We start from the raw sequence: 22,465 nt of genomic DNA on the forward strand, positions 1-22,465 counted from the left end.
ATAAAATGCGCTTTCGTCTACAACTTAAGATCTCATCTAAACTGTACTCAAGTTTAAAGCAGAAATAAATATTGAAGATGAATCAAAGTCCTCTTCCATTGCTCATATTTTTGTTCTACTTTATTTTTCTCATTGTACATATCTCAAGATGCATGACAACTTACAGAACGAAAAAAATGAAAGAGTGGAACAAAAACCGTACTGTGAAAATAACAATAAACACAGAAGTTGATTATACTTGTTGCATATCTTAATAATGAAAGCTCTTTGTTGGCAACATTATTTATAAGGACCTTATTGTTAGTTTATATGCAGAACATGTTTTCAACAGCCAACAATAGAAAAAATCACTTCTAATGAAACTGCAAATTATGAAAATTATATTTTTTATTAATGTGACACGCAGAAATAAAAATGAAAATTAATTAAAACACTTTTTGTAGTCCATTGAGATGCTTTTAAGAGTCACTCTAAAACTTAAATGTCCATAAAATTTTAATTGGATTTAGCCAATCAGCACGAATAACAAATTTGTTACGGAGTTGTAGAAACTAAAGTGATAATAAATATGAAAGAGAATGACTCACCATCCAAAATCAGCTGGCAATGAGGTCAAGGACATATCATTTAAGCCTAATATTGTCAAACTCTTAAGTTGCGAGAAGCCCGCTGGCAATTTTGGAATTGGATTCGAACTGAAATCAGCAATTTGTAACAGTCGTAAATGACGAATGTCGTCTGGAATGTCTGGGATATCTGAAAAGAGAGAAAAAAGTAATAAATTTTTAATACAATGTCTTTTCAAGATATTTTAATATTATGTTGGGGTTGTTCGCTTATGATGTCTAATGGAAATTGGAGCTAAATGTCCCATAACGCCCTTAAGTCAAAAAAATCCAGATTTTAATAGAAATAGAAGGATTTGTTGCATTTACAAACTATTAAACATCATTAACGAACAAACCCCTTACTTAAATTGCTTAGCGATTCTTTTAAAGTCAATAACCGAGTGAAAAAAAAGTGTGCCATGTTGCCAAATTTTCCCATCCATTCTTTTGTTCACATTTCTATGTTTTTATATTCAGACAAAAATTGCCCGCAATTCTTTTCCTCTCTTTACTGCTATTATTTTGTTTGAAATATCGTCTAAGCGTAGAAGAAAATATTTTTTTTTGTGTATATTTTGCCTTATTCAAGTTCAATGTCTAGCATAAAGAAATAATAATTGTTATTACAAATCGTATGGTAAAGCATTTTGAAGGGAAATTAATAAAGGCACGTTGTGTACAATTTTTTAAAATGGATCACTGTTTATTCCACTTGTCTTAATTTATTATGCAGAAAGGAAGGAGGAAGAGATGAAAATTTGACAAATGAATAAATATTTAAAGCGATATGAATCAGAGGGAAAATTTTTCATTCGTACAAATATTTTTTTGATGAAAATAAAATATTCACGATTCTCGGAACGAATGCCATCCACATCTTGAATACATTTCCTCAAAGAAAATATATGTGCGCTTGTCATGTTTGCAACAATTGTCAGATTCATCGTGTTTTTCATTTGTCTAGCCAACAGAATGACTATTAAATGATGATTATACATGTGTACACTTGCCTAATGGGTTTTTCATACTCAAATTTAACAAATCAGGAAGGTTAAAGGAGTCAAATTTATTCTTCACTATTAAATTGATTCGAAAACATATTATTAACTGGTGGTGACCAAAAGTCTAGATAATTGACCTAAAGATTCCATTCTCTTTGGAATTTCCACAACCACAATTAGAAATGAACAATTTAGACCAAACTTTCATTTCCACTGTGAAATCCCCAGTGATTCAATTAACAATATTGATTTTATAAATGGAAATGTCACTGAAAACGGTGAAAGAAGCAACTGAGGTACAATAAACTCATTGCTAGGTCAAATTTCTTTATTAGAATTCAATTTTGCAGGATTATCGACGAATAATATTCACCAAATTATTAGCGTGTGAAGGAATTTTCAAGAAAAGTCATCAAAAGAAAATGAAAAATTTTCAAAAAGAAGATCTGCGAAGCAAAAAGTCTCAAAGAAACAAATAATTGGAATCATTTGCATCAACTTCGAAGTATTTTGTCAAGGCATTACGATGGAAAATTCTCTTCAATTTAGTAGGATGTTTTTGAAAAAAATTCAAAATCTCCTTCTGAAATATGAGTTTCTTGACCTTCTATATCCTTACTTTTTGTGGCATATCAGATAATCAGGACAAATAGGGTAAAAGTATGTAATACGAAGTATCAGTTTGTCAGAAGGCATATTTAAAAATAGAACTACTCATAAAAATGCCAGAAATGTCTTGTAGCTAAGGGAATCTATGAGATGCTAGAACTTCTTAGAATATTCTGAACAAAAGGACCCAAAAGTCAAAGAAGAATTCATTAAAATTAAAATTAGTTGATTATTTTCCGTCAAATTCCGATGTTTAGTCCTTCATCGCTATCCAAAAACCACTTATAATTATTTTTTCAGACAAAATCTATCAAATATTCATTAAATTCTCAAGATTCTTACTACGAAAGTTGAAAATCGCTTCAAGGGAATTAATATTGAAATTCCTAATAATATTATTTCCACAAGTTGAACTTTCAAAGAGAATTCATTAACTTTTACAGCGAATATTAAAAGTTGTTTAAAAACAGGTTAATGCTGAGATGAGAAACATTATTCATCCATCAATAATCAATAATTAATTACCGAGTAGAACAAGAAATTTCACACGAAATCAACGGTGCAAAATAATATACTTCTGCACCTTTTCTTACAAAAAACACATTTCTATGTACTTGTAGTAGATTCAAGTCCCTAAGCAATCGAGATATTCATATTTTATTACAATAACAACTGTTGTTGAATACAGCGGAAAGTAAATTTAGAGTGTTTATTGCCTTGTTCTTCTTTTCGTTTGATGGGCTACAAAAAAAATTTATATATAAAAATAGTAAACTTTAATTAGTGCCATTAAATGATTCAATTGAATTACAACCTGTCTGTCCATCACACTCAATAAATTTTTCACTCAGTAAATTTTTTTATTTATTTTCCCCACGTTTAATGTACAACATATTGATAATTTGAGAGCATCAGCAGTAGGTGTATGCAATCAAATTATTCATGAACAATGGGAAATTAATTAATTATGATGCAAATTTGATAAGAAATAATTTAATATAAACAGGAACATTTTAAAAATAGATGCAGCTATGTTGGAATTAATTGAATTTTATCAAATGAACATGTGATACCAGGCTGGAGACATAATATCTTTATGGTGCTAGCGACAGACGTAATTTTGTGAAATTCTAGATCAGATTATTAATTATTATACTGAATAACTGTAGTATATTGGTACCTAAACCATAGATTGAAGCTTAATCGAGACTCGATAAATATTTCTTTGAGATATTCTGCTAAACGGTTAGTAATGGACAAAGACTTCCCCGAGACCGTCCATACGGCGAAGCAGCGATGCGCTAGCAAACACGGTGTAAGTATTCAAGTAGGCAAGATTTATGGAAGGAAAGTCTGATTTTAATAATAGAGATGAGATCCAGCTTTGCGAGCTCTTTTCGTACCAATTGATGAGCGATAAACACTGCAATCCTGATCCTTAATAGAATCGATTGCATTAAGATAAGTATAAGAAATAAGACTAAAGTGTCCAAACCTTGATACACAGCATTATTTTTTAAAATGAACGAACAAATTTGATTTAATTCAAATTGGAACAACCAAAAATAAAAACTACATTCTCGTTTCTCATTTACTCGTTTTTATTCCCCATTATTCCCATTCAACAACAAACTCAAACATCATAAACGATAAAGAACTTTAAATTGCATTTAAAAAAGAAACTTTTCATCTACAAAAAAAAACATAAAAGAAAAATGCAATTAAGAAAGATATTTTTACAACTTTACATTTCTTTGAGAAGCAGAACTTGCTAAAAAAAAACTTTTATAGTGTGAAATGGGTGGAAAAAATGAAGCGCATCTTTAGTTCTCTGGATTAAACAATTTTCTAGTGATGCTGCAACTATCATTATATTTAATAGAACTATTTCATAAGCAATAGTTTTCTATTTTTAGTGCCATTACTATAACACCATTGCCATCTCTATATTTTTTCCGATCCTTAATGCATTTCTATTTCTATCCTGATAAATATCCATTCCAAGGTGAGTTTAATGACTCTTACACAGCTATTTTTGATTGCAATCTTCTATCCTGACCTTTTCCAACATCTCACATAGTGTTTAAAGAACTAAATCTCTATTTTCTTATATACATCTCATGCATAAGAGACGGTCGACGTTTCTAACCTTCGGAAATTGAAACAGAATCGATGGAAGGAGATGCAAAGGTTTTCGACCTCTTTATTTCTTAATCTACAGTTTAAATCTATCACAATAGATGATTTTAATGTCCGTGATCAAAGCAGTCTTTACTACAAATCATCAAAACTTGTTCTGCTGACAAATAAATAGAAAATAGCAGCTGTGTTTGGTAAGAAAAATCTCAACAGATCGTTAAAATAGAAACATATGATATATTAATTATATGCGTAGCTAGAGAACTATTAATTCCCTAGTCATATTGGATAGGGTCAAATAGCAAGACCAAAAGATCATAGATTTAATTACTGGCTTGAGTTGAAAACTAAATGAATATTCTTGACCATTAATATGTCGACATTTAACTTTTTAAATTATGTAGATTAATATTGAAATTTCGTGATGTATCCAGAGCTATTAAACTCGATGTCGACAGCTTCAAATTCTGCGAAAATCAGAACGAAAACATCTTTTTTAAAAAGGAAAAATTTCCTAGAAATTGAGGTGCTGTAGAACGCAAATTCGTGGAAATGTTAAGTACTTCCAAATATTTAATACATTTCCATCATTACAGCCAAATTTGTCTCATAAATATCAGGTACATTATTATGTCTCAATACCCTTAAAAATATACAAATTATCAGTACAACATCCTACGCAAAATAAAAGCTTATCTCATTTGATCCCAGGCTTATAAACAATTAATTCAGAGAAAAAAACTTTTAGACATGCTAATGGACAGCCCAATTATATCTTTCACCATCCATCAGTTAATCATCAAAACTAGTCAAAATGAATCATAAAGAACCAAAATTTATTCAGAAACGTGTACAGAATAGCTTGGAATACACTTGAAACTATAAATAGAATGAATTTATCAAACACGAGAATATGGAATATACATAAAAACTCTGGTGTCTGGTTGGAATATCATAAAAAGAACTAGACTCAAATGCAGATGATGAGGAATATTCATATTTGTTCTATATAGCATCATTGATTGAATTAATGAATGAAAATTATTTTGGTAGCTCCATAAAAACTATAAAATTCGATACGTAAATTAAATAAATCAATGAAATGATTACAAAAAAAAGAGAATGTTTGTGGGGTTCCATTTAAGTGATTTACCGCTACATATCATGGCATTATTTTATGGAGTTTAAAGGCCACATTTAAACGGTAGCATATTTTATTTAGCAGAACCTCCCGAAAAATTTATATTATTTGTTCTCGCTCGGTTCTTTAAAATAACAATACAATGGAGAGTATAATAGTTAACCGCACATACATACAGTAACAGAATAAGAGTAAAGTCACTGAAGCAAGCTTCCTCTTTCTCATAAGGAAATAAAATACAAGAGAAAAAAAAGATTGAAAGAAGAAAGATTTTTCGTGTGCACATGAAGAGACATAATGGACAGCGACTATATACTTTTGTGCGGATGGATTAAATTACATTTTAAAAATATTATTTTTTGTCGAAAGTATGTAGATGAGTGAGAGGGATAAATGTGTACATTTTTTAACGAGTCAGGTGTTTAGTGCACAATAAATTTAGCACTCATTTGAATCTAGACCAAGCATTTTTTGTTGTACTTAAAAATAGAATTATCGATTATCGATACCGGTGCGTGATTTTTCTCTCTTTTCTTGCCTTTTTGTTTTGTTTTCATTTTTTTTTTTTTTTTGCAAATCGTTAAACATTCTTTATTGAGAAAACTTTTAAGATGATTAAGGAGGTCGTTTACTAATGATGTCCATCAATAAGAAAAAGTAGTCATCCTAAGCTGTATTAGGAGATTTAAATGAAGAAAAAGATACATGACGGATTTGAAAGAATTCAATTTTCTAATTGACGTCATTTATAAACAAACCCCTAGAAAAAGAAACAAAAAATGATTTAATGTCCGATGAGAGATTAAAGTAAATTATATCCAATAGGGTCTTTGGAAAGCCTCAATGAGATTTTCTTTTGATGCTGCTGAGGAAGCATTAGATGATTTATTTAGGCAGATAATAAACAAATGCCAAAAATAATCGATATTAAGACAAAATACCAAATCATCACGAATATCTAAATTCATTACAACAAATGCAGCCCTTAGGAGAATTAGCAACAAACCACAAAACAAACAATTGTCACATTCTTGTCATGGATACATAAAATTGTTTGACTTTTGCCTGAATGTTTTCCGAAATATTATCTAAATATTTAAGCTTACACCTTTACTGATAGTTCAACAATCATCTATGATGTATGATTGAGCTATTCTCAATGGAAATTGAGGTAAATAGGAAAGCTTATTAAGTTCTGAAAGAGTAATTTTAGCCTACAAATTGCTAAGAAGATTACTTTCATGAAAGATTGTTGCAATGTTGATATAAGATATGATTAAAAATTGTATCGGAATAATATTGCTGGTTTGGGAAATGTGAGAAGATAAAAATGTTAATGAGAATCGATTTACTGTTGAGTTTGAGGTCGCAGACCTAAATAGTACGGCTGATACTACACTAAAGTCGTTTCTACAGAGAATTTAAATTTAAAGCTGCATTATCCCTGTTTAGCAAAAGGATAGAACCAGATTTTAGAGCTATAGACATACAGGCGAGCCTGGATAAGTGCCTATTCCAATGTACACTTGATTTTAGCCTCTCTAGTCCACCCTACCAAATCCAATCTATCAAACAAATCTTACTTTAACAAAAATATTGATTACGACACCCAAAGTCATACACAAGCCTGTTGAATAGACTAATTTTCAATAATTCACTCAGAAAGTTTCATGCTCATGACTTCTTCGTCTTCTTTACTCATTTTCTTGTATTCACAACTCAATATCGAAATTAATTTTCCATTGAAAATCACAAAGCTTCTCCCCCCAAGCACCCCTAAAATATTTTAATAACAAAATTGCAAATGTTCTCATTACTCATGCCGCCTAAGAGTCAAAAAAAGCAATAAACGTAATATATTTTTCATTATGCTGATGAAAAGCTTCAAAACAAACTTTTTTCATATAGATTCAATATCAAAGTGTGTAATATGCTAAAACAGTGTGGCATTTTTATGCAAAAAAGAGTTTTTCTTTCATTGTTTGATATTCCACATCATTTTCAACCTAACGGCATTCTTCTTATTTCCGGTAACATTGTGAAAAAAAAACACAAACTCTGTTTTTGTTTAAACAAAAACTCACTGCACTGACAGTTTCGTGTATTACATCGAATAAATGAATGAATAAATAAAAAAAAAACTAGCAAGAAGTTAACCTGCTTTTTACAACTATTTGCCGGACTGTTGCTAGCGGTAAAGAATAAATTATCGAATTTTAAAAACTTATTGAAATACGTTTTGCTAAATCGAAAATAAATCGTTGAATTTATCAATGAACAGAAAGCAATTTATCGACAGTGACTCATTAGGGGACATTTTGGATATGACGGTCATCACAAAATGAGATTTTGGAGATGAACTCTAATTTCATGAAATTTTATTACTCTAAAATCTGCCAAATCAATATTTCCTCTAATTTTGGATGTCATCCACGAACGTCCCCAAAATACATTTTTTCTATTAATATGTCTGTCTCGAATTTCACATATCTGTAAAATTTCAAATGGATTGAAGCTTAATCTATTACTATTTATATAGTGATTTATACAATATGTGGAAGAGATATATGTACATCAACGATGTCGATGAGATTTTTTTTGTGTGTTTATAAAAATATTACAATAAAATACAGACTCAATGAACTAAGTTATATTGGGGAAATAGCGCTTTACATGTTGATCAACCTTTATAATCAATTTAATCGAAATTTTTGAAAGTTTCACACTTGTTTGATTTTAGAAAGGATTTTTTAGAGCAGTGATGGACCACCTGTGTGCCGCCTAATTGTTTTGAAAATGTCGTGTGCAGTTTCGGTCGTAGCTTACCATCAAAGTGTGCCGTAGCACAAAAAAGGTTGTCTACCACTGGTTTAGAGTGTTACAAATTAAACTGTACATTTTAATGCTCAAAACTCATTGCTCTACGCTTTTAATTACCCTATAAGTCCATGTGAACAAAATGAATGTGATTATGACATTCTCCTCTAAACTGCAGCTTAAAACAATTTTTTATGAAACATTAAATAAACAACATGGCACATAACATTCACATAGTAGTAAATGAAAATTGTATGTTTATTGTATAAATAAATGTTTTAAAACGTTTAACTTACCATTTCTCGATACATCTAATTCTACAAGATTTTCAAAGTTTTGTATGTCGGGTGGAAGTTTATGAATTTCATTGTCGCTCAGGCCAAGCTTTCTAAGTCGATGTAGTCGGAAAAAATTCTACAAATGAATAAAAGAAGTAATTAATTAATATTCATGCATGTGAATGTTTATTCAGGAAATTATCGATTAGAAATTACAAATTTCCATAATGTAATCGGATTGTAGGAACATATTAATATTTCATTCATGTAGTGACATCATAATTGCTAAATAAAAGTACATAGGCACACATAAAAAACTTGACATTGTATTACATAACAAATTCCCTGACTTATGAGAAAAAGAATTAATATTCAACCTTCATTTATTTTAAGAGATACTGTAAATAATAGCACCTCACATAGTTATCAAAATTAACAAGTATCTACTAATTCAATTTACCACGTATTACATGAAAAGTGTATGTATAGTTTGGTGTCGAGCTTTAAAATGTGGATAAAATTGTCTAAGCTTACTGATAAGCAGAGATAATGAAGCTTTGATAAGATTTGTTGAGTTTTGAGATATTTTAATTGGGAAAATATGTTGTAGAATATTAAAAAGGGAGCTAACAAGTCAGGAACAACGCATATTTCAACGAAAATTGCCTGATATTGGAGAAAAACTTATCAAAAATTCTAACAATCAATTTTCAATAATTTTGTACAGTTTTAACCCAATTAGGCTTTATTCACAAGCTATTGCCAATATATTTACCCTTTAAAGTTAATCGGCATGCTAATTGTATAGGAAAGTCAAAGAAAACTCTGGAAAATTCTTCCGATTGTTAGTTAAAGAGGTTGACTAGCAAAAGAACACAAAGGTCAAGTTGGAATAATTTAAATTATTCAAGACAGTATAAGCTAACGGCAATCATAAGCAAATCTTGTGGAAAATTTATTTCCGACTAAATTGTTTGTTATCCAAGGAAGAAATGAAGGAATTTAATTTAAGTTGATTCTCTAAAAAAAAAAAAACTCATTAAATTATTGCCAAAGGCTGTTCAGTTGAGAGAAATTCTCGACATTTTTCAGTAAGACAGTGTCAGGTTTCAGCATGAAATGTTACACAAATCTATCGTGTTGATGAAATTTTCGTAAATAAACTAAACTTCTCTGTCTACTGAGCTTCCTATTCCTTTTCAGACAATAATATCATTATTATTTTGTAAAGGAAGAAAATCTGATTTCTGTTTTCTAAGAAGAGCATCAATCCGATTCTGATTTCTAGACATATAACTCTAAGTCAATTAAATATATTCATTCAAATCCAATATGTATTCTGTTGATTGCTTCAAGGTTGCAATTCCACATTCTTTCAACCTGCCAATCATCTGATGAAGAAGAAATAATGCTAACAATAGAAGATGTCAGTGTTGTTTTCTTAATATTCAAGTCTTTTGTATTAGTTACGGAGAAAGGGAGTCTTGGATATGCTTCTATGTGTTTTAATGATGACTAGACAAACTACCGTCAACAGAAGCTATGAATCATCAAATAAACTAACGCAAATGGGAATATTTTGACTATAGTGACTTAAAATTTCTGAAGAAAATGACGTAAAAGTTCCATTAGTCATCCTGAACAGATCCCACGTGCTCCCCAGCCAACTATGGCCTCTAAATCCTAAAATTCCAAAATACCAACTCTGGCACAATAAACAAAAAGGTAACAATAAAGACTTCGCAAAAGAGTATAATTGAATTTTGAATATCCCACAGATAACCTACGCTTAATAATAATGCAGTAAATAACTTAATCATCACATACTTCAACACACACAATCGCACATGTCAAGATTAACAACACACGAGTCGTCGAAATATCCCATGATATGATGACTAACACAAAATCAATTAGCAGATATGTTATCAAATCGTACAAAAATTCCAAAGGAATACCGCAATATCAGGCTTAAATACTAGGAAAAGAATTAGGTATTGTGTGAATGAGATTCACAGTAAACCAAGAATTCTAGAATGTAATGTACCATTTAGGATGGAACATATAATAATCAACAGTTGGCAAACAAGTTCTAAATTGTACAGGAAACATTTTTTAGCATAAAAATTCCTTTACAGACATTAAACAGCCCATCGTTTTATGACTATTAACTTTGTACGAAGACCAGAAATATTACAATTAATGCTGATGGCTACAGAAAGACAGGATTACAGAAACATCATTTTACAGAAGCTTTTACAATTATTTTCAAGCAATTATTGTCAACAACAAGCTTTCCTAACTGATGTTGAAAATTAATAACTGTCAATATCAGCTAGGAATTACAATCTCTTTGATCTTAGTCTGCTGCATGTAAAGAAAAAATACAAGTGTTGTGAGAATTTGTTGGTTTTGTCAGCACAACAGAACACTTCGGCAGTTACATTATGTGACTGACTTCTTTTTGATGATATTTTTACACTCAATTGCAGGAAAAAAGGCATTTCTTGAAGCTTGTTATTTACTCGTAAAGTGGAGTCTTTTTTGTAGGAATTAAAAGAATGCAAATGATATTCGTATTAAATATTCAAGCTATGCTAAACAATGGAGAGTGCAAAAAGTCAGTGTTATCAGTGAGGATTCTTGTTTTGTATTAAAAATTCTGTTTGTGTGACAAGTTGGATTACGACAAGTCTAGTAAAAATCGATTAAATAGGGGTTTAATTGAAGTTGGTGCCATCATGTTGTCAGGCAGCTTTTTTTGTTAGCAACAAGTTAATCCAAAACAATTGAGAATGAATATGAAATTTCAAGGAAGAACAAAATCTCATAAAATTATAAAATCTAAGAATTTTTAAAACAAATCTTCATGAATCATGTGATATATATCTAAATTTAAGTCAGTAAACATCTTGAAGCACTCGTCACAGCACTTATCAAGTTACTTATTATGCTTCTCATCTTTATAATACTTTTTCATATAACAGAGCTTATGTATGATTTTGTGAGAGATAATATATAACGAGATGCGGGAACCTCCAACGACAAACAGTAAGCCATGCACTCATGTTATGAGATATTACGTAAAAAACTACATTTTTCATACGCGCGATTCACTTGACCTCATTACTTTGCAGGCATTTTAAAATTCTATTTACTTTTTTTTTCGTGAATGATAAAAGCAGGTAGGAGACAAATACTAAGTAAGCAGTCAGCAAAAAAAAAAAAGTACAAACGATTGTTAGTTAATCGTTTATCATGCAAGCCAAACAGTTAAAAATAAATTTATTTTTTTCTCAAGGTTACACACATATTTTATTATTGTGTATGGAATGCGGAGAACAATTACGAGACATAGAATGAACACATCATCATCATCATCGGCAAAAAAGAGCATGTATTTATCGGCAGACAATCAAGCCTTTTTATCCAACAAAACATACATATACAATCACAATGGAATGTACAGAAATAATGAGAAACATAAACATTTAGTCATGTTTTATACCTTTTTCTTATCACTCCTGTTGTCAAACACACGCAACCTTTTACTTCCAAATACATATATCGGGAGAGAGAGGAAATATAAAGTGTAAGGAGAAGATTTCTTTTCATGAAATTATGTATTTTAAACGAAAGTACCTCTTATGGTATTCAGTATTTACACACGATAAAACTGAGGTAAACGCTTTTTACCTCTTCCTACATATTTCTTATCAAAATATCTTCCATTGTAGCTGAATACATTGGAAATATCTGTCCTCGACAGTGTTGATATCTTGGCATGGATAAACTTGAAATTTTGTTGTAATACACCTGACTGTGACAAGGAGAGAACTTGAACTGATAAGGATTTCCCATAGAGTCGAATAGTGTCTGACTAGGTACTCGTTGAGATCAGTTTTGGTCTGTTTCTAGTCTATTTACTCAATGAGTAGCCTAACGAAGTCTAAGGAAGCGACAAACAAATCCAGTCAAGAAATTCAGCTCCATATGTCGATAAATCAATACTACCTGACTGAATCCTATACAAGAGAGTATGTTACTAACTATGATGCATCCAGAATTTGAAATTAAATCAAGCTTTGATCCATACGACAACATCTATGAACAAGATAAATCATCTTCAATGAATTAGCAACACTGAGTAACATATGGATACAAAATTTCACATATATCTCAAAGTACGCACAAAAGCAAATCTCTCATGAAGCAGACAAACGTGTAAATAATCAAAAAGGAGGAGGGAAAAGTTCACAGAACATTCTCTTATATGAGAAAAGTACACAGAAAATTTTTTTTGATTCTTTACTTCATCGCTAAGTAAGCATGAAAAAAAAATTATTTAATGTGAAATTTTTTTGCAAAAAAAAGAACTGAAGACTTCCCACCTAAATAAATATAAAAATATGAATACACATTCGTACGCAATAGAGAGTCTGTGATGAAAGAACATTCACTTACCAGTTTATGGAAATTTTTCATTATTTTGATGATAAACAAATAATAATAAATTTTCATTTACATGGTCTCGAATAGAGGCTCCGACAGAATGGTTGGAGACTGTGAAAAAATTTTATACACTGAGTAAGCATTTATATGTGATTACAACAAATGTTTACTTGTTCTTACAATGTTGATATTAAGCACCTCAAAGTTTCGTGTCTCGTACACAGAAAAATTTCTTTCTTTTTTTGTGCTTGTATTAAAAATTTATCATGAAATGCCTTAAAATAAGAAGTGCGTGTTTAATCAACGAATATCACTTTTGTAATCAGATTAGAATTAGTTACAGAATCATGACTTGATGTGGACTGTTAAATTGTGATTTGATCTAAAATTCCTCAATTTTTTCATTATTTAGTGCCGGTCACTAAGTGAAAATAGCTTTAACAGTGCGAATCACTATCTCAAAATGGAGTACGAAGCATGTGATTTAAGAAAATTAAAAGCAACAGCAATATCCACATGATGTACAGTAAATACATAAAACATACATATCTCCAAAATTTATAAGAAAAAAATCGATACAGACTCCCTACCTAGAAGATGTCCTATTAATTATTAATGTATATACAATACATTCATTGAATCATGGCAAAACGCTCTCTAATGAGCTATTAAGCTCTCAATTTGTATCCTTAGTGATATGTTGCTTAATCTTTATTTTATATTTTGTCATATAGGTCATATGGAGCACCAAAGTGTCGTCTGTTACTATGATCTTTTGTATTTGAAACGTGCCTAGCTGTTGTGTCATATTTGGATACAAAATTTATGAGCCAAAGCTTTTATGTCAACTTTTAGTAACGGAAACTTTCACAGGAAGTTCCTATTGAATTTAAATCAAAAATCTAATAAGTGCGTGTAAATGGCAACAGAATGTTAAACAACACATGTGCTACAGCATGCCTTAAATTGCTTTAAAACAATCACAAATTATGATTGTTTCAGTGAATGCTTGAAATCAACAATCCATTACAACATGACTCATTATTTAAATCAATCTTTGTTCTATTTTTTCAGAATGCAGCACACAAATTAACTTGTGACCGCAAATGACTAAGTTTAAATGATTGAATTCCAAATTGCATCATTCTACGTCATGCCAAAAAATAAAATATATATCGAGCATTTAAAACCTCTAAACTTGAGTGTCTTACATTTTTCGTTCACCTCATTTGCAAAAAAGAAAGAAAGAAAAACTTTATAGAGAATTTCAAGGTGAGTGAAAGAGGTGAAAATAAAGAGATAATGAATGAGTTTAAGGTAGCCAAAAATAATTCATACACAAATACAGTCATAGAAACAAGTGAAAAATTCTCCTTATAAAGCAGATAGAGTTTTCAAGGATGAGTAACATCAACTTCTATAATCAAATAATAAACTCTAAAATTACTGAATGTTTAATGAGATGGAAAGTGTAATCCGTATTCTATATAAACATGTAATAAGGATGAGTGGAAAATCCATAAGCGCCACTCATATTTAGGTTGAATGATAAAATTATAATGAAAAAAAATAAAGGAAATGAGAGATTTTTTTTTATATCGGAAGTGAAGTGGGTTGTTAATTATGAATGAAATGACACATTTTTATTGGAAATAATACGAGAAAGGGAAGGAATGACTATCTGAAGTTACATGACGATTTGCGCACATTTTACATAAAATGCTGTATGAGCATATATGTTGATTGGGAATGCAACAAGTTGAAACTAAGATAAAATAGAGTTTGTGTAACTGATGCTTAATTAATCAATAAATTTATGTCCAAAAGCTGTACAAATCATGAAGTTAGTGCTTTAAAACTACATTTGTTAGTCAGTGTCCAGCAGATGAGCCAGATTCTTAAGATCAGCAAAATAACTAAGTCATGGGATGTTCAGTAACCTTTCTTATTAAGCAGCCATTCAGCATGGACACAATTCTAATAAAAAGTTTGCTAAATTAATCTCCTGTTGCTTATTCAATGGCTAATGTGACCACATTTATTCCAACTCTTTACTATGAGTCTACATTACTCGTAGCCACCACGATGTCGATGTTTTGTATACTCACATACATATCGTGTAAAGTGGAATATGATAATAAAGAAAAACTTTTATTGATTTATCGATTAGACTTTAATGCTATTGCTTTTCTTGTGTATATAAGTATGCGATATAATGATTTATACTAACTACTGATAGTACTCATTCACAATTGTCATTAATGGTGTTTTTATTTGAAGTTTTTCATTCTTTGTGAGAATTGAGTGTAAAAAAAAAATGGAACCTAAAAGTCAGTGCATTTTCATTAAGTCACGAATAAATTGATGGGTAATGTGTGTTCGACGATAGATAATTTTTATTTGTACTTACTTCAATGTCTATAACACATACACACATTACATTTGCAATAGCGTGACTGAGACGATATTTAAGAACGAGCGGATATAATTGTCATTGATTTTTTTGTGATATTAAAAGGCAAGTGCGAAAGGAGGTAAATTTAATGAAAGTGAAAACTTGTTTTTTACGTCAACGATTGACGGAAAGTAATGAAAATTTAAAGACTAAGGAATTCATCATTAATCAGTAACGTAAACAATCCATTAAAGTAGCACATGCATGTTCGCTTTTAAAACAAAAAAAAAATCTTGATGCCTTTTTCGTCTCAAGTGTGGCTCAAAATCTGTGAGTTTAACTCAAAAGAAAGAAAAGAATGAAAAAAGAATCACAGAAAAGCAATTTTCAACGCATTTTTTTGTGGCCTAAGTAGATAAATTAATCTTTTTTTCATTTTGGTTAAGTGAATGTCTGGTTGAGTTGTCTGATATGTTGAGTAATTAGTAATGTTGTTAGCCAAATGACTGACAGAGAAGAAGATTGCATGAAATTGCAAAGTTAGAATCAAAGTAAAAATGGAAACAGATGTTGTATCATGAAAGTTGAAGGTTCGATTCCTAATGTCGAATAAATTGAATTTTTAAAGTGATTTGAGGCTCCTTTTTTTTGATTTTTTTAATGGAAGTTCTTAATAATGCTTAATCCCAAAGATCTAAAAGTGCAGCGATCGCGGCGATAAAAAGCGCTTTTGTCACACGATCAAAAATCATAACGGCTAAATGAAGAAAAAAAATTTCATAATAATTTAAGAAAATAAACATTCTTGACTAAGAAAAAAGAACGACGAATGAAGTAAGAAGTGAAAAGAGAAGAATAAACACATGAAAGAAATTCCAGCAACAACACACACACAGTCATACATAAGCCAATAAATACATAGGTAAAGATAGTCGCGCCTTATATGCAACAAATTTCTGTTGATGATGTCACCACTTTTTTTCTGTACACTGTTGCTCTTCTTGTCTTACCTTGGGCAAATCTCTGATGTGATTTGCATCTAGCAGCAACTCCTCTAAGCTCCTTGAATAACGCAAAATGTCTTCGGGAACATTTGGCAAGGAACAGTGACGTTTATCCACAAATTCCACTTGACGATTACATCCTTTAAATATCGGAATGCACTTGAACATTGTTGTTATTTTTTTCTATATTATATCTTCTTTCCTAAACTACAAGCTCTTGTGTTCACTTTAATTATTACTTTTCTCACAAATTCACTGATTTAACTCCTTTATAACTTTGCTCTTTTGGCACTTTTTTGATACTTTTTTAAATTTATTTAATATTTTATTCTGATCTATGATCTACATTTTTTCACACACTTTAATGCATTTCTATAATATCTGAGCTCTTGACACTACATTTATAATATTTCACGATATCGTTATCAAATATTTTCTAACATTTAATGGACAACACCCCGATTTTTTTCTCTGTTTCTCCGCTCGCGTATTATTAACTATCAATTTTTTTTTGTTGAAGCATGAAAAAAGAAGAAAAACGTAAAAAATTAAAGCTTAAACGATATAAAACTTGTTACTCTCGTACGAGCTGAATGAAAACTGAACAAGAATTTCTGTATTCATAAATTTTGCTGAATATCTTTGACCCAGCGAAATAATAAATACGAAATAATTAGCACTTAATATTTCACAATCGACTTCTTTTGTGATATTTCATTCGCTCGATAATTAGTCATTACTGTATCAATAATTTTCACATTAAATACTCATGATAAATACCTTAAATTAAGGAATATTTTAACACAACCGGGCAAACACTCGAACTTCAAAGAACTTTTTTTATTTTTATAAATTTCTCTCTTAAATTAACACTTTCTTCACTGTCACTTATTGTTTTCTAGGATCTTAGTGTCTTAGATATTAATTGCACTAAAATTAATAGCTTTAAAATACAGTTTTCGCGTCTAACTTCGTAAAAAAACAAGTAACTAAAAAATTTGCTTTTGAACTTGTTGATCCGCCAGAGTGCGCTTCCGTCAAGTTCAATTTTTGAATTTTAAACGACCGTTATGAACATTTTGAACTTAAAACTCGAGGAACAACTCTGATTGGAATCAAAACAACCGAAATTTCAGTTATTAAAAGCGAGGACCCACTTTATTGGAAACAAAACTTTTAATTTATTGAATTCTAAGGTAAGTTGATGAATTAAGATTAATTTAAGTTAATTAAATGCGTAGATTTAGTGTTTCAAAGATGATTTCTGCCAGATATATCCAAAAATTGCTGTATTTTCTTTAAAATCGGAAAAAATTTAGTTCAGTTTTTTGTCAACAAAAAAACATCCAGAAATCACCAGAAACATTTAATTATGATTTTAAACTCTCAATTCCTACTAATTTTTCATTCATTCCATGTGATTCAAGACAAATCCTAATAATAAATGCAAAATAAGACTTCCCGAAACATTTATAAACGTTTAAAATTTTCCATCCAATTTTAGATCCAGAAAAACATCAAAATGTTGGAAATTACATGCAACGATCGATTGGGAAAGAAAGTACGAGTAAAGTGCAATCCAGATGACACAATAGGAGATCTCAAGAAACTCATTGCAGCACAAACAGGAACAAAGTATGATAAAATCGTCCTCAAAAAATGGTACACAATTTATAAGGATAACATCAGACTTTCAGATTGTAAGTATATGAAAAATGGCAACAAGTGTGTGCTTGGAGATTCTTAGTTATTGAAGGATGCTTGATTCTTTGAGTCAATAGATCCATCTCATTTAGAGGTGCACAACAGTTGTTTGAAACCTTACAAAAGTTACTCAATTTCGAAAACATTTGAATGGTTTTAATATCCTCCAAGCACATACAATGTCAACAAAGTTTTAATTATCGTCATCATCCTTATTAATTACAAATTAATTCCTTTACTTTTAGATGAGATTCACGACGGAATGAATTTGGAAATGTACTATCAATAATTTGCTTTTAATTACTTTCACGGTTTATACTTTTATGGATCATTAATTTTTATTATGCCTGATAAATCAATAAAAGGAGAAAGATTTTTGTTTACGACTTAATGGATATCCAATAACATGTTATGTCCGTTAATTATGCTTTTCAGATAAATTAATAAGGAAATTCACTTTTTTATTAAGTCCAAAAGTGCTTTTTTATTGCTTAACAGACTTTTTACTAAATTTATGACCAATGGACAGTCATGTGAGTCTGTATAGGAATCAATTTTGTAAAATCAATTCATTATTTAATTTTTTTGGTATCGGCACATTAGTTAGATGATAATACGCGACACCTACATGAGTGTGAATTTATAGACATTGACTGGATGCTGGATATAGCTGATTGACTGGTTGAATGGATTAAATGTGTTCAAATTAGACGAAAGAGGAGAATGAGAAGAATTTCTACCTGTTTTTGGAATTAGGCGACAAAATGTTTATCTCTTCATGCTGTTATTTATGTTTCTGTATCATAAAAATGACCACAAAACAAATTAATTAAATTAAGAGCATTTTCTTTAAAAATTTATCTCAATTTTATTTCTTATTTCTCATGATAAAAGACAAAGTCATGAGAAGGAATTAAAGTGAAAGTTATCGCCAGCTTGCAAACATCATTGACGCCATAAAATTATATATAGTTGAGGTATATTGATAAGCATAAAATGCATTTTATTTCTTATTGCTGTTCCACAGTCACAGCACAAATGAGCAATTTCAAATCAAAATTCATTCATCTCTGTCAACTGAATTGCATTTCTTATCAATTGGAAAACTGGACAATAACAACAACAATGTTGACTTTGCTCGCCATAAGCCTCACAAATTGCTACAACATTCTTAATGGATTTTAAGCTCCATATAAACATTTTAAAATTACATTAAATTAACATCTGAAAATTAATTTATTTGGCATAAAATTTAAAGAAATCGAAAAAGCGTGTTCAGTTTGCGGCTCTTTCCTCTCCGCTGTTCCTCCTTAAAAAAATTGGCAGAAATAAATTTTATATCTTGTTTTGTCTCTCAACATGCTGAAAGGAATGAAACGAAATGTTTTAAAGTAAATGAATAAATTTTCAATAAAGCACCGAACCACTTGAATATGTGATACAATCAGCTATGAATAAGAAATAAAGTTCGTGTGAAATATGGTGTAAATCGTTTGATAATAGTTAATTTAATTCCATTAAGAAGTTGACTAAATGGCACATTAGTTTCTTTTCTTTATTAATTGATTCCGATAACGAATCTTAAGCTTTTGGAATTTGAGATTTTTAAGGAATTTTTATAATGTACTGTTTTAATGGTGGTTTTAACAGCTGTTGTACTGTTTTAATTGTAGTTTTTAAAAGCTGTTGTACTGTTTTGGTTGTGGTTTTAGTAGCTTTTGTACTGTTTTAATGATAGGTTTGACTGGCTGTTATACTGTTTTAAATGCTGTAATGGTGTTTAACAGCTGTTGTATTGATTTCATGGACCCTGTTTTCAAACTATTCACCTTAAAATTGGAATGAATTATTGCTTAAATTTTAAATCCGAGATTACAACAAAGTAGTTCAGTTCCGACTTAATTACAATCAAGTGAAGGAGTAAAATATTTTTGGAGTGGCTTTTAATGAATGACAAATAAGAAATTTAATCCCAATCAAAATAAATAATTTAAAAAACCCACAAAATTAAATGAAGAACTATAATAAATTTTATTTGATTCCACAAATCTAAAGAGAATGCCGATAAGGAGGAAGAAATGTGATTTTTATTTAATAGAACCATTAGGGAGAGTGGACTGGAGAATCGAAAGATTGTCATGATTTGGAACTTGAATTGGCTGTTGTTATGTGTTAAAAGAATTATTTTGTCATATTGAGGAAGAAGAAGACCGGCCCGACTGTAAAGACACATCGGAGATATTCAGGAATAATTTATGGAGTGTTTTGTTTAAATTTGGATTCCAAATCGTGTTATCGGAATCTCTTTTATCTCTTCCTTTATATTTCATTCGTCTTTTTGGTCAGAATAGAAAGATTTCTTTCCACACACATCGAATCTTCATCATTAGCTTGTTGGTAAGTTTATAAAATATTCTGATTGATCATTTCACACTTGAGTTAATTTACATTTCTTCTTTCCTTCTCATACATAATCTGTTTGAAATTTCCCTGTTTTGCTCTCGCCTCAACTGGCTTAGAATCATCAAAAATTTCAACTCTTGTCGGCTTTCTTACCTGCTGATCATTCTTAAACTATATCCATCAATTTAATATTTAATTTGTTTTAAATTTATTTCTTCTATTTTTTGCTCTTTTCTTCTCCTTTTTCATTGTTTCACAAACCGTCGTCGCCGTCATCAACATTGACACCAAATAAAAAATTCTTTCATTCATAAAATTTTATACCTGCAGAGATTTTTATTCTATTAGCTTTTTTTATAATAGATGAAATTGGATTACATAGCTTTATTAGCTACTTGTGGATTATCTAAAAACTAGAAAATCTGGGAGGTTATGTTATTGTTGTTTTCATTTCTCACATCAAGATTTTGACTTTGAAATTTGCCTTTGTTTCTTATTTAATTACTGATTAAATTGCGGTAAACTGTTTAATTCTTGTGAGCAAAGAGTATTATGTTATGATTTAACAGGTAATGTTAGGAATCTTTGCAAAAATATAAATTTTTGAAGTTTGCAAATGAAAACTTGAATTTTAGAAACAAAACCTACATTTTGAAGTTTCAGAGCACATGTAAGACGGAAAACATCTAAAGTTATTGTGGAATTTCACAGAAATCTATCCATCAACCGGAAGTCGTACAAGCAACACCCACAAAATAGACAAATTAGTTAATAGCCGGACAGATCAATCGTTTGTCTCATAAACAGAGAAACAAAGTCAATTAAACAACCTAATCTAGATACCATTGATAATTTCACTGCCTACTGAATTCCACAAGAAAGAGGAAAAAGCTAACAGCATTAATCTGCCATTGTGTATGTGTAGACATGGAAATCTATCCTTCCTCATGTTACACCCCATAATTTTCATTCATCTCTAAAAGCTCTATTCGTTAATTTATTTAATAGAGGCCTAATCGCACATTTCTAAAGAGAGGATAGACACAGGCACAATGATACATTTGAAGAACAACAAAGTATTAATTTGAAACAATTTTGGATCTAATGTTGTGTGTTGAGATACATTCATCTATTTCTATAGCATTAAAGGTATAAAAAATGACAAAATTAATAAAGATGATTTTTGTAAAACTCTCTACAAAGAGAAGGCATCAAAAGCACGCGATGATACAAATCATTATTTCAAATTATATCAAATTTACTTTTTTTTGTTCCTGCCAAAATTTCCGGTTTCATTAATTCTCTTCTGTTGTATCAAATGAGTCTAATAATCCATTTTTATTAAAGAAACTTTAATATATATTTTAGTGTGATTTTGATGGATGGAATGCTGTTTAATTGTCATTTTGGGTGGTTAATCTATTTTAAAATTTTAACGGCTTTCAAATTTTTAAAGTTTGTCATGTAGAATTGAACTTTGAATTTTTGAAAACCGTTATTTTTGAATCTTTGAACTTCGTGGTTTTTGAATTTTTGAGAGCCGTTATTTTTGAATTATTGAAAACCGTTACTTTTAAACTTTTGAAAACTGTTATTTTTGAATCTTTGAAAACCGGTAATTTTTTTTTTAACCGACAAAGTCGTAAGCTATGCGCTTCAATTTCCTATTTTTCTGCAAAATTCCACAACTTAATATTTTTGTTTTCATAAAGGTATGATACATAGAAAGATGAAAAGAAATCATTTTATAATCACTGACGATTTCAAGACATGACTCGATGAATCGAGAGACACAAAAACTTTCGGTAGAACGATGTTTAATTTGAGTGTCCATTCATCTCCGCCGAATCATTTTGATGCCTGGCGGCAATTGAAATAAGACAAAACAAAAAAACAAAAAAAATACACGAAATG

The 22,465-nt window shown here is 30.1% G+C and overlaps 1 protein-coding gene across 11 annotated transcripts in view; it reads right to left on the bottom strand.

Annotated features, from left to right (window-relative positions):
* Positions 1-17,463, bottom strand: part of scrib (scribble planar cell polarity protein) — a 99,016-nt gene extending 81,553 nt beyond the window's left edge. For all 11 annotated transcript variants that reach the window (XM_070651116.1, XM_070651119.1, XM_070651126.1 and 8 more), the window contains exons 1-4: positions 17,225-17,463; positions 16,451-16,941; positions 8,612-8,729; positions 588-756 (exon numbers count right to left, since the gene is read on the bottom strand). In XM_070651116.1, coding sequence (XP_070507217.1) covers positions 588-756; positions 8,612-8,729; positions 16,451-16,612 — 449 coding nt within the window. In that variant the 5' untranslated portion in view covers positions 16,613-16,941; positions 17,225-17,463. The remainder of the gene's footprint in view (positions 1-587; positions 757-8,611; positions 8,730-16,450; positions 16,942-17,224) is intronic.
* Between the last annotated feature and the right edge of the window lie 5,002 nt (positions 17,464-22,465).

Source organism: Chironomus tepperi, unplaced genomic scaffold, assembly GCF_022539635.2.
Source record: "Chironomus tepperi strain 1889 unplaced genomic scaffold, CSIRO-AGI_Ctep_v1 contig_453, whole genome shotgun sequence".
NCBI classification, from domain to species: Eukaryota; Metazoa; Arthropoda; class Insecta; order Diptera; family Chironomidae; genus Chironomus; species Chironomus tepperi.